Genomic DNA, 13084 nt, shown 5'->3' with positions numbered 1-13084 from the left:
TCGTAATTATAGATAGTGGACGGTTGCATATCTCATCTGAATCATATTTAAATAAAAAAAAAATCAAATTTAATAACTAAAACCATGAAGATGTCGTACTTACCGCTTCTGGGTGTGCTGCTCCTAGCAGGTAAATAGTTATTTTTATTTTCCTAATTATAATATACTGTAGCAGTGTCTGTGCCACGTGGTTTAATTCTCATGAGTCTAATATATAACCGTAAATATTAATGTAAAATCATCAACATTCGTCGAGTATTTTTTTTTAGAAAGAATAATAAACCTAAAGAAAATATTTTTGTTTGCAGCAATTTCTCAATCTGAAACTCCAGACACTCGTATTGTCGGAGGTGAAGACACAATCATTGAGAAATATCCATCTTTGGTACAATTGGAATATTTTGACCCCTCTTATGGAAATTGGAATCAGGACTGTGCAGCTAACATCTTAACTACTTACTGGATTCTTACAGCTGCACATTGCTTCGCCCATCAGTAATTATTATTATTTAATTTCAAACTGTCACAGCATGTACGTAAAATATCTTATTTCGTTCAGGGCCACTGGACAAAAAGTATGTCATAATGCCTTCCTCGATCTACCGCAGTTAATAAGTTATGCTTGTAGATATTATGTTTTAGGATATTTTATACTCTACTTTGACAATGAGTTGATATCATAATGCTTCTATCTTCTATGGTAATATCAACCCATCATCAGAGTAGATAGAAAAAATGACGAAGATACATCTACATTTCTGTTAACGCTTAATAACCATTAACCATGCTATTATAAAGGAAATCAATCTGATTTATTGTTAAATTATTCTTCGTGTAGATTTAAACTTTTATAGTATAAAGTAGGTATTTAGTATTAAATTAAATTGTGAAATTGTTTTAAAAGTAAGGACATAAAAAGCTTAAATTGTTATATTAATGAAATTGTCTATTACAGTCATAGAGTGGAGTCCATGCGTATACGAGCAGGTTCCACTTACCGTATGACTGGTGGAAGCGTGCACTACATAGACTTAGTGCGCAATCATCCCGACTACGGCGTAGCGATTGGCCACGACGCTGATATTAGCGTCATGAAACTGCTCACTCCTGTGGTCTACTCGCCGTATATCCAAAAGGGTACAATTGCCCGCCAGGGCTTTGTTGTGCCAGACAATTATCCTGTTGTGCACGCTGGTTGGGGTGATATCTACGTGAGTACACATTTCATTGGCTTTCACAAGCATTAAGTAACTATATATTATGATACATTAATAGTGCTGATCACAGCTGATAGTTAATTTTAAATTATTTTTTATTTGTGTCGTATGCGCAAAGTTACTTCATGCCTTGCATGAGTAACTTTGCTACTATTTAATTCCTTTCCGATTCTTCCCGGTAGAATTGTCAATCCGAATCGCTGGTAATAAAAAAAGTTTACGCGAATGAATTGTTTTGAATTTGAGTTCAAAAGATAAATTCCTATTTCAGACTAATGGGCCGGCACCATTCACTCTTCAACATGTAAGCCTTTACACGATAAACAGAGAAGTGTGTGCAAGGCGTTATCAAAGAGACGGTGAATCATCATCAATCACTGACAATATGATCTGTGCTGGAATCCTCGACGTGGGTGGTCGTGACGCTTGCCAAGGAGACTCCGGCGGTCCGCTGTACGCTGATGGCGTCATAATTGGTATAGTGTCCTTTGGAAGAAACTGTGGTGATCCTTATTACCCTGGTGTAAGCGCTTCTGTCGCGTCTTTCTCTGATTGGATTATCGCTAATGCTCGGTAATTAAACATCCTGATCCTGTTGATTGAAAATTCTTGCTAAATAAAGAGGTATCAATATAGAACTGATTTGTTTCATTTTAATCTCGCTAAGTGTTAGTTTACCTGAAAGTAAAAAAAACATATAAATACGTACATAAATACATACATATAGGTTAAAATAATAACTGTCCTTCTTAAATATAAATTTATAAAGATTAGAAAAAATTCAGTCATGAGGCGGGACTCGAATTTCCGCATCCTTTCACGCCAATCAGGGGCGCATGCCTGACCTCAGGTCGAGACTAATGGCAGAGAATAGAATAAATGCTAAGGAATAGAAACTGCTATCGCTAATTATTGACATAAGCTCATGACATTTTAGTTATGGTTCGGTCACACTTATACGACTACAACGACTACACTACAACGACTACGATGACAACGACCAAAATTCCCATCCAGACAAAATTCGTTCAAAATAAAATATTAAAATTTCCCGTCATAATGGTACTTACTCGGAAAGAAAAAAATTTCTAGGTCAATTAATAAAAAAATAGGTTTTTTGCGATTTTTGCCGAGACGATAAGTTAATCATAGAATCACCTGGGACCAAAATTGTAGATCATAAAATTATCTATAAAAAACTTCCAATACATTTTTTTCTAGGAGCCACCGTTTCTACGAAAAATCTATGTTTTCATTCATTATTCGCAAAAAAGAATTCCAATAACCAGAACGACAGAAAATTTTAATATTTTTTTTTAAGTGTGTTTTTCAGAATTTTGTTAAATTGCGACTGGATGAAAATTATGTTTGTGGTCGTCTTCGTCGTTGGTAGGGTGAACAATTAATCCTTAGCGAAATTTCATACGCTTATGACAATTGGTATCGCTAGCGAATTCTATTCCTTTTCGTTTTGACGTTTGTCTCAGCGCTCAACTCAGCCACTCGTGATCCGCCAGAGCGATCGAATTTATTCTATTCTTTCAGTTTTATGTATCTAAGGGACACACCGCGCGCCATCTGTTGAGATGGTTAACGACCATCTCGACCAATACGAAACATTTTTCAATGAATACAATATTGTAACGATGGAACACGACCTTTTTGTTGAATTTGATATTTTTGATTTTATGACATTCAAATGCTTTATGAATATAAATTTATAAAGAATAGAAAAAATGATGAATGCTCTAAGTTATAGGTTACACGCTCAGTCTGGCGTCAGTTCAGTCCATCAGTCTGCTCAGAATGACGGGAGAATTATCGTCTAACCGGTTGACTGACGGACTGATGGTTCAGAATGGATGTCAAATTCTCATAGTATAATCTGCTGGCCGAGACGAACGTCAAAACGCCAAGGAATAGAATACGCTATCGATAGAAATTGACATAAGCGTATGATGTTTTGCCTAAGGATTCGGTCACCTACCAACGATAACGACGACACGAACAAAATTTTCATCCAGTCGCTATAAAATAAAATTGTTGCAAAACACAATTAAAAATGAAATTTAAGAATTTCCTGTCGTATTGGTGATTGGAAAACATTTTTTTGAGATCAATGGATAAACAAACAGGTTTTTCATAGTAACGGTGGCTCCTAGAAAAAAAATGTATTTAACCTTTTTTATAGATAATTAGATGATCTACAATTTTGGTTCAGGTGATTGTATGATATACTTACCGTCTCGGCGAAAATCACAAAAACCCTATTTTTTTTATTAATTGAGCTCGAATTTTTTTATTTCCGAGTACCTGAATGACGGGAGATTTAAAATATTGATTTTGAACAAATTTCGGCAAGATGGGAATTTTGGTCGTGGTCGTCTTCGTCGTTGGTAGTGTGACCGAACCATTACCAAAATGTCATGAGCTTATGTCAATAATTAGCGTTAGCAGTTTCTATTCCATGGCGTTACATACGTTTGTATCCGCGAATCCGTTCTAAATACAAAATATGAAGAAATTGCAAATAACTATTTTTTTTATAAATTGAACTCGAAAAAAACACACATGAATTACAATAATATGAACGATATACTGGATTTTTACTTCTTTAGACATATAATTTCATATAAGCTTACGAATCAAATATACAAGTCGTTAGTACAATATATCCTAGCGTATTGTATCCCTATCTTGGGGGAGCTAAAGAGTCAAGTCTACAAAGCGTATGCCAAGGTGACTTCTGAAAATCATGTACCAAAAACCACGCCGGTTTGCAACGACATATTTCTATAAAATTTGTGATATACTATCAGTCAGACAACTATACATTTTATTTATTACCCTCAAACAAGTAAAAAAACACAATTGTATCAACAGCAAAGAAAAGAATAAAGAAAGAGGTAATTAAAAACTCGTTTTACTAAATGTTTACTAAAAATATTTTTGCAAGACGCTAATATCCAACTCATAAGTCAGCTTATATATGTTGTGGCCATATCGTAGATTTGCTCATTGTAAATTATTGAACATTAACAGATTAACTTATTGTGAATAATAAACAAAACAATGAACTGGCTTGAAACAATAATCTATGAAGAACGGAAAATTATATTGCTACTGATAGGCTCACATAAGTGGCGATGCCTGACTTAAAATCCTTGAAATCCTTGAAAAAACAAAACCAGCCTAATATACCATTTACAACATTTGATATGCACGAAGACAACATTTTTATTTAATCAAAATTCGCCGTAATTAAAGATAGTGGACGATTGTTTATCTTGTGAATCATATTTAAGTAAAGAAACTCAAATTTGATAACTAAAACAATGACGATGTCGTACTTGCCGCTTCTGGGCGTGCTGCTCCTCGCAGGTAAACAGTTATTTTAATTTTCGCTTACCCCGTGGACGAACCCAGAAGATCCAGAATTTCTATAGCTAATGTCTAATTAGTCTGATGTAAAACCGTAAATATCACTGTAAATCATTAAAATATGGCCAGTAATATTTTCGTGAAAGAGTAATAAACCTAAATAATATAATATTTTTGTTTGCAGCAACTTCTCAGTCTGAAACTCCAGACACACGTATTGTCGGAGGTGAAGACACAATCATTGAGAATTATCCATCTTTGGTACAATTGGAATATTTAAACCCTTATTATGGAACATGGTCTCAGGATTGTGCGGCTAACATCTTAACTACTTACTGGGTTCTTACAGCTGCACATTGTTTCGTCGAAAAGTAATTATTATTTTTTTAATTCAAACATTCACAGCATATACCTATAATACCTTATTTAAGGGCCACTGGACAAAAAGCATGTCTAGTGGCTCTTCCTCGATCGACTGCAGTAAAAAAGATATGCTTGTAGATACGTTTTAGGAAATTTAAAATTCAACTTTGATAATGGGTTGATAACATGATAATGTTAATATAATATTATCAATCCATTATCAAAGTAGATAGAAAATAATGACAAAGATACCTCTTAAGTCTTAATATTTCTGTCCAATTAAAAACCGTGCTAATAATAATAATAAAGGCAATCAATCTGATTTATAGTCAAATTATTATTCTTCAACAAAATTTGTAGTTCATTTTTTTCAATACAATCAAAATTTGTTTAGTACATCGCATATTATTATTTCTGAACATACACCGACGCATGTGTGCGTGTGACCCTGTGTTACACACACACAGAGCTAGCTGCGACCGTTGAAATGTTGTAGATAGGTGATCTATCATGTTCGTTGTATAAACGTCTGCATGCGTCTTATAGGTCTTGTGGTCTCCTTAAAGAAAATTACATCTAATTAGTGTTTTAAAAAAAAACTTAATGGATTGGTCTATTGCAGTGATAGAGTGGAGTTCATGCGTATACGAGCAGGTTCCACTTACCGTATGACTGGTGGAAGCGTGCACTACATAGACTTAGTGCGCAATCATCCCGACTACGGCGTAGCGATTGTCCACGACGCTGATATTAGTGTCATGAAACTGCTCACTCCTGTGGTGTACTCGCCGTATATCCAAAAGGGTACAATTGTCAGCCAGGGCTTTGTTGTGCCAGACAATTATCCTGTTGTGCATGCTGGTTGGGGTGGTATCTACGTGCGTATACATTGGCTTTCACAAGCATTAAGTACATGATACATTAATAGTTTTGATAGTTAATTTTAAATTATTTTTAATTGTGTCGTATGCGCAAAGTTTCTTTGTATAAAGTAACTATTGAATTCCTTCCCGATTCTTCCCGGTAGAATTGTCATTCCGAATCGCTGGTAGTAAGAAAAGTTTACGCGAATGTATTGTTTTGAATTTGAGTTCAAAAGATAACATCCTATTTCAGACTAATGGGCCGTCATCATACATTCTTCAGCATGTAAAAATTTACACGATAAACAGAGAAGTATGTGCAAGGCGTTATGGAGACGGTGTATCATCATCAATCACTGACAACATGATCTGTGCTGGAATTCTCGACGTGGGTGGTCGTGATGCTTGTCAAGGAGACTCCGGCGGTCCGCTGTACGCCGATGACGTCATAATTGGTATCTCGTCCTTTGGAAATAACTGCGGTGATCCTTATCACCCTGGTGTCAGCGCTTCTGTCGCTGCTTTCTCTGATTGGATTATCGCTAATGCTCGGTAATTAAAAATCCTGACCCTGTTGATTGAAAATTTTTGCTAAATAAAGCGGTATCACTACTTTGAAATGAACTACTTTGTTTCATTTTAATCTCGCTAAGTGTCAGTTTACCTGGAATTTTAAGTAGCCAAAGGAAAATGACCTGTAAGCAAAAAAAGTTTATTGAATGTTGGAAAATAATGTATTATTTACAGCGATACAGACAGGTAAAAGGTATATTTCCAAATTTCAAATGAAGAATTTCATTGTCATTCATCAGAAAATATAATAATATTTTGTATGATTGTGATCTTGTTAAAACTCCGACTGATGTAAATGTAATAATTAAAAAAAATGTCTATGATAAAGTCGCTTTTTTATAGAAAATTAATAGGTTATCTTTTATTTTTATGTTCAATTTCACGGCGAGACATAAGTTTTATAGTAAACTTTCATAAAAGACAACATGTGAATTCTGCTATACGTGTAGTAAGATATTTGATTGCTGCTAAAGATTTATGTATTGTTTATATAGTGAGAGCTCCTGCTTTCATAGAATATTCTGACTTAGATTGAGCAAGAGATAATACACTAAAAATTCTACCTCGAGATACATATTTTTTTCAATGGGGGCCCAATAACATGCTCCAGTCAGAAGCAAATGACTATTGAAGTCTTTACCACTGAAGCATAATTTGTAGCTGCTTCTGATTCTGCTGAATAAATTATATGCTTGTGACAATTATCGTTACACCAAGGTGAAAAATATGAGTTTTTTACTTTACATATAGATAATACCACCTTATAAATCTTTCCTTTGAACAGGACACTTCTCCAAACTGCCTAAAGATATCAATAGTCAAGCCGATGTTTAAAAAAGGTGATAAACAGATGCTTAACAATAACAGACCCATAACTCTGACCTGGATTTAAGCGAAGGTCTTTGAAAAAATGTATAGGAAATTAAATTCATTTTTAGAAAAATTTAACATAATTAAAGAAGAACAGTGTGGGTTTCAAAAGAACAAATCAACGTCATTGGCTACATTCTCCTTATATAGTAAAAATGACATCCTTTGATATTGTTAAGCATAAAACTTTCCTCCATAAATGTAATCTGTATGGAATAAGAGGACCCAGCACTTGATTGGCTCGAGAGCTACCTATCTAAGACATCGTCAACAATACGAAGAAATAGCTCACGCACACTCAGATATAAACGTTAGAATGCACAGATCCACTCCTAAAGATAATAGAAGTGGAGTGCCACAAGGAAGTGTCTTTGGACCTTTATTATTTCTTGTATGTAAAAATGATTTGCCCAATATAACACTGCATAAATGTGTACTGTTTGCTGACGACGTATCAATTATTATTGCCGATAACAATCTTACCGACTACTAATCCGTTATTAATTCAATTAGAGGTAAAAATATAATAAAATGGTTAGAAATTCATGATTTAAATGTTAACACAGGTAAAAGAAACTTTATTCAATAGCATAATAATATAATTATCAAAGCGCAATAAAGTTTTAAAATCGTCCCATTTACCACAATAAAAACTAAACACATTGATATTTAAAAATATTTAACTTTATTAGATAAAAATGTTTAATAAACATTTACTTTATTTCCAGTTCTTATCATTTGACAGATATCTTAACAAATCATTCAACGCAGACATTCAAATTTTTAAGAGATCAAATTAAAGAGAGAGTGTGTTAAGTTTATAATTGAAATTGTTAAGCGTAGATTTTTTTCTTTTTAAAATAATTTCAAGTCTTTGTGCAGAAAAATAATAAATAATAAAACTCTTGATAACTATGTGAGCAACATTAATTAAAAAAAATGGGAAAAATCTAAATTTCTTAGTATCCCTTTAATCACCCTATATTTTCTAGTTTCTGTAGATAATTATCGAACATTCGCGACTATCCAATCAGAATATGACGCGACAGAAGTGCTGATACCAGGTGTGAAGGCATCAGCGCAGTTCTCATATCTGAAGGAGATGATGCCGACGATGACGTTACCAATATACATCGGCCCACCATTGTCGCCATGGCAAGCGTCGCGACCACCCTCTTCGAGGACACCGGCGCAGATCATGTTTTTGGTGATTGGTGATGACAAACCGTGTCCCCAACGCCATTCGCACACTTGTGTGTTCACCGTGTAGACTGTTACATTTTGAAGTACTACTGATTGCGGTCCATTGGTCTGCAATTAGAATTATTCCATTGAGCTCCTAAATTTAAGCTTCAACTTAAATTTAAAAAATACAACCAATTCGGAATGTCACTTCGGAAAAAAATAATTTTGTCCTTGAAAAGCTACAACATTTCGAATAGCATAGGCATTTCTGTCTAGGATCAAACCCAGGCAAACAACTAGTTTCTAATCTGTGCACTTACTGTCTAAAAATATTGAACTACCTCTGAACTACTTAGCATAGGTTTTTATAGAATAGATAAATATAAAACCGTGGTTTTGAAAGTTTACTTAAATGTACACTTACGTAAATGTCTCCCCATCCAGCGTGCACAACGGGGTAATTGTCTGGCACAACGAAGCCCTGGTTGACAATAGTTGCCTTTTGAATATACGGCGAGTACACCAGGGGAGTTAGCAGTTTCATGAGGCCAATGTCGGCGTCGTAGGAGTAGAGGTGTATGTAGTCGGGGTGATTGCGGCTAAAGTCTACGTAGTGCACGCTTCCGTTAGTCTCACGGTAAGTGGCACCTGCTCGAATACGAGTGTACTCATCTCTAGTGCTGCAAAAGAGAAGATTGAAAGGAATAAGATATTCTAATAGTATCAGTTTCTGCTCTGAAATTAAATAAAATGGAGAAAAATAATTACTATTCGTTACATTGCGCCGCTGTCAGAACCCAGTAAGTAGTTAGGATATTGGCCGCACAATCCTGATGCCAAAATCCAGAGCCAGGGTCGAAATATTCCACTTGCACTAAAGATGGATAGTTCTCGATAGTGGTGTCTCGACCTCCGACAATACGAGTGTTTGGAGTTTCAGACTGAGAAAGTCCTGCAATCATAAAAATATAGTAAGTACCAAAATATAAGTTATCCATAAATAATAATTGATCGAGAAGGTAAGAAATAATTACTATAAAAATATGATAAGAAAATATCTACAAATAAAATATACAAGTTACAATATTTAAATAAGAAACGACAATATTAAAAGGAACACCATAACAGGGAAAAACAGTTGAATCAAATAAATCATATTATAGACTTCGCTGACGTTAATTTCAGACCAACAATGTTTTTAAATAAAATTTGTTTGTTTACCTGCTAGGAGCAACACTCCCAACAGCGGCAAGTACGACATCTTCATTGTTACGGTTGTCAATGTTAATCCATAAAAAATCGGTTTTCCCTATTTAAATAGGATTCAAAAGATAAACAGTCACTATCAAGTGCACTATCAAGCATTACGACGAAATCGATTAAGGGAAGCTACTGTCCTATCAATTAAAGATAAATGATAAATAATCGCGACTTCATTTTCATTTTTTCAAAGCCATGACAAACAATGCTTGGATTAGCTAAAACTTGAAATCCTAGAAAAGAATCAACTTAATTTATTATTTATAACGTTTGATATGCATTCTGACGATATAATTTAATCAAAATTCGTCGTAATTAGAGATAGAGAACAAGTGATATCTTGTTAATCCGATATAATATATAAAGAGAATCTCCTTTATTGGAAACTAAGCTTTGACTGCTATTACAATGAAGATGCCGTATTTTCCGTTTCTGGGTGTGCTGCTCCTTGCAAGTAAATAGTTATTATAATTAATTTCATGATTATAATATATATGCGCGCGTAAGATTACTTTTATGTCTCATGTTAAACTTATATTACTGTAAAATCATCAAAATACGTCCAGCAGTTTTTTCGTGAAAGAATAAAACCTACATAATATTTATTATTCTTGTTTCCAGCATGTTCTAAGTCTGAAACTACAAACACTCGTATTGTCGGAGGTCAAGACACAATCAATTGAGAAATATCCATCTTTGGTCCAAATAGAATATTTTGGGCCTTGGAATGGAATTTGGGATCAGCAATGCGCGGCCAATATTTTAACTACTTACTGGGTTCTTACAGCTGCACACTGTTTCAACGAAGAGTAATTCTTTTTTTTAAATTTCAAGCAAGTACTATCGCAATAGATACTGGTTTACGTAAAATGTCTCATTTCTTTAAGGGGACCACATATATATAGTCTGTTTTATAATGACTTGAATGAATGAATGAAAAATTCTTTATTGCACACAAAAATACAGGATTACAAAATAAGAGCGAATGAATTCCACGATCTACTACAGCAAAAAAGATATGCTTAAGGGCGTATTCAGAAAGCGAAATGCTTATCGGCGCTTGTCAACGCCGCGCTGGCTGGTTTGTTCTACACAAAGGAAGCAGGTTGAAGCAGACCAAAACAAATTTTATATATGGCAGCGCCCAGCGCTGACCAGTGCTTGTTGAAGCTTGTCAGAACTTGTCGGCGCCGATCAGCGCTTATCGGCGCGTGTTCATATATTTTCCTGCGCGGGTTACCAGCGCTGACAAGCGTCGGTAAGCGCTTATAAGTTTCGAGCTTTCTTTCTGAATACGCCCTTAGAATATACAGGCATTGCACTGTGTACTGACAGAGCTAGCTGCGATTGTTGATATATGGCTGATAGGGGACCATTACGTTCGTGGTATTATTAACGAATGCTTGCAAGGTCTTGAAGTCTCTTAAAAGAAAATTATTAATAGCTTTTAAGTGTTTATTTAGTCTAAGTGAAACGCTCTATTACAGTGATAGAGTGGAGTTCATGCGTATACGAGCAGGTTCCACTTACCGTATGACTGGTGGAAGCGTGCACTACGTAGACTTTGTACGCAATCACCCCGACTACGAGGACCAAGACGGATACTACTACGACGCAGACATAGGTGTTATCAAACTGCTCACTCCTGTGGTGTACTCGCCGTATATCCAAAAGGGAACTATTGTCAGTCAGGGCTTTGTTGTGCCAGACAATTATCCTGTTGTGCATGCTGGTTGGGGAAGTATTTATGTGAGTATACAATTCATTGACTGCTTATACAAGCACATTAAGCACACGATACAGCGTCCTCGTAAATAATAACTTTTTTTTTTTTTTTTTTTTTTTATATGAAAGAAGGCAAACGAGCATGTGGATCGCCTGATGGTAAGCAATTCCACAGCCCATAGGCATCTACAGACGTGTCCGAGGATGTGTTGCCGACTTTTTAAGGTGGAGGTATATTCTCTTTTTAAATGCCTCGATGTCATAGGTGTTCGGGAATATCGCCGAAGGCAGGCTGTTCCACAATTTGGTTGTGCGCGGAATGAAGTGGCGGGTAAATCGCACCGTACTAGAGCGCCAGAGGTCCAAATGGTGAGCGTGAAACTTGGTCTTATGCCGTGCGGTACGGTTGTGGAATTCCGCGGCAGGTATCAGCTCAAACAACTCCTCAGAGCACTCCCCATTATACAGACGGTAGAAGACGCATAAACATGCAACGTCTCGTCGCAAATCTAGAGAATCAAGTCGATCGGTAAGTGTTTGTTTGCCAATAATTCTGACGGCTCTTCGTTGCACGCTATCAAGTGGCAGGAGCTGATATTGTGGTGCCCCGGCCCAGAGATGGGAGCAGTATTCCATATGAGGCCGTATTTGTGCTTTGTACAGTAGTAATAGATGTTCAGGCCTGAAATACTGCTTCGCTCTATTTAGGACACCCAATTTTTTGGAAGCTAGTGTAGCTTTGCCTTCCAAGTGATAGCGGAACTGAACGTCATCAGAAATATTGACACCAAGAATTCCGATACTAGACTTGATACTAAGGGGAGTGTTCTCAAATAGGGGCGCCGTGATAAATGGTGCTTTTTTAGCTGAAAAAAGACATACATAACTATCGTATTCCTTGATTCTTCCCGTGTTTTGAATTGAGATCAAATGAAAAATTCGCTTTTCAGACTGCCGGCCCGCCATCATACATTCTTCAAGATGTAACCGTTTACACGATAAACAGGACAGAGTGTGCGAGGCGTTATCGGGACGGTTTATCAAAGTCAATCACTGACAACATGGTTTGTGCTGGAATCCTCGACGTGGGTGGTCGTGACGCATGCTATGGGGACTCCGGCGGTCCGCTGTACGCTGGTGACGTCATAGTTGGCATCGTGTCCTTTGGAGAAAATTGTGGTGATCCCTTTTACCCTGGTGTCAGCGCTTCAGTCGCGACTTTCTCTGATTGGATTGTTGCTAATGCTCGGTAATTATATACTCACGCCCTGTTAATTGAAAAATCTTGCTAAATAAAGAGGTATAAATATCAAACTACGTTGTTTCATTGTTATCTGCCTAATTCTGTCAGGGTATCTGGAATTTTAAATAACAAGAGGAAGAACTTCTACCTGTATGCAAAACATGGTATATTAATTCCTTTGAAATGTAATTTGAGTAATAAAATTATAAACACCATTTTTATACGCAACTAGCCGACTAGTCTAAATGAATGCCAATCAATTGCATGTCAGAAAAACCAGACAAAATTGGACTAATCCATAAGTAGAAACATTATATTGCCATGAAATATCACCTGCTCTTGATATTTCATGGCGATTGTTGTTGTGTATTGTTTTTTGAAGTGAAACTTCTTTAGGCGCGTTG

At 35.9% G+C, this 13084-nt stretch overlaps 3 protein-coding genes and 1 pseudogene across 3 annotated transcripts; 3 read left to right on the top strand and 1 right to left on the bottom strand.

The window, feature by feature from the left end:
- Nucleotides 1–90: 90 nt before the first annotated feature.
- On the top strand, nucleotides 91–1841 carry LOC149899844 (trypsin, alkaline B-like). The gene is made up of 4 exons (XM_090114014.1): nucleotides 91–130; nucleotides 309–495; nucleotides 956–1211; nucleotides 1489–1841. The coding sequence occupies exons 1-4, from the start codon at nucleotides 91–93 to the stop codon at nucleotides 1792–1794; spliced, it is 789 nt and encodes a 262-aa protein (XP_089970140.1). The 3' UTR covers nucleotides 1795–1841.
- A 3755-nt stretch (nucleotides 1842–5596) lies between these two features.
- Nucleotides 5597–6386, top strand: LOC149899843 (trypsin, alkaline B-like). Its single transcript, XM_090113837.1, has 2 exons — nucleotides 5597–5839; nucleotides 6078–6386. The coding sequence occupies exons 1-2, from the start codon at nucleotides 5600–5602 to the stop codon at nucleotides 6378–6380; spliced, it is 543 nt and encodes a 180-aa protein (XP_089969963.1). The 5' UTR covers nucleotides 5597–5599; the 3' UTR covers nucleotides 6381–6386.
- Nucleotides 6387–8272: 1886 nt separating this feature from the next.
- LOC149899842 (trypsin, alkaline B-like) lies at nucleotides 8273–9719 on the bottom strand. The gene is made up of 4 exons (XM_090114012.1): nucleotides 9674–9719; nucleotides 9221–9404; nucleotides 8877–9132; nucleotides 8273–8578 (listed from the first exon to the last, which is right to left on the bottom strand). Exons 1-4 carry the CDS (start codon nucleotides 9717–9719, stop codon nucleotides 8273–8275), a joined length of 792 nt encoding a protein of 263 aa, XP_089970138.1.
- A 401-nt stretch (nucleotides 9720–10120) lies between these two features.
- LOC149899841 (trypsin, alkaline B-like) lies at nucleotides 10121–12751 on the top strand (annotated as a pseudogene).
- Nucleotides 12752–13084: the final 333 nt, after the last annotated feature.

Source organism: Colias eurytheme, chromosome 20, assembly GCF_061535395.1.
Source record: "Colias eurytheme isolate Ceu_HAF_F1 chromosome 20, ilColEury1 Martin Lab GWU primary, whole genome shotgun sequence".
Lineage (NCBI taxonomy): Eukaryota > Metazoa > Arthropoda > Insecta > Lepidoptera > Pieridae > Colias > Colias eurytheme.
Note: the sequence above shows the minus strand (reverse complement) of the source record. Positions and strands in the feature narration are given on the sequence as shown.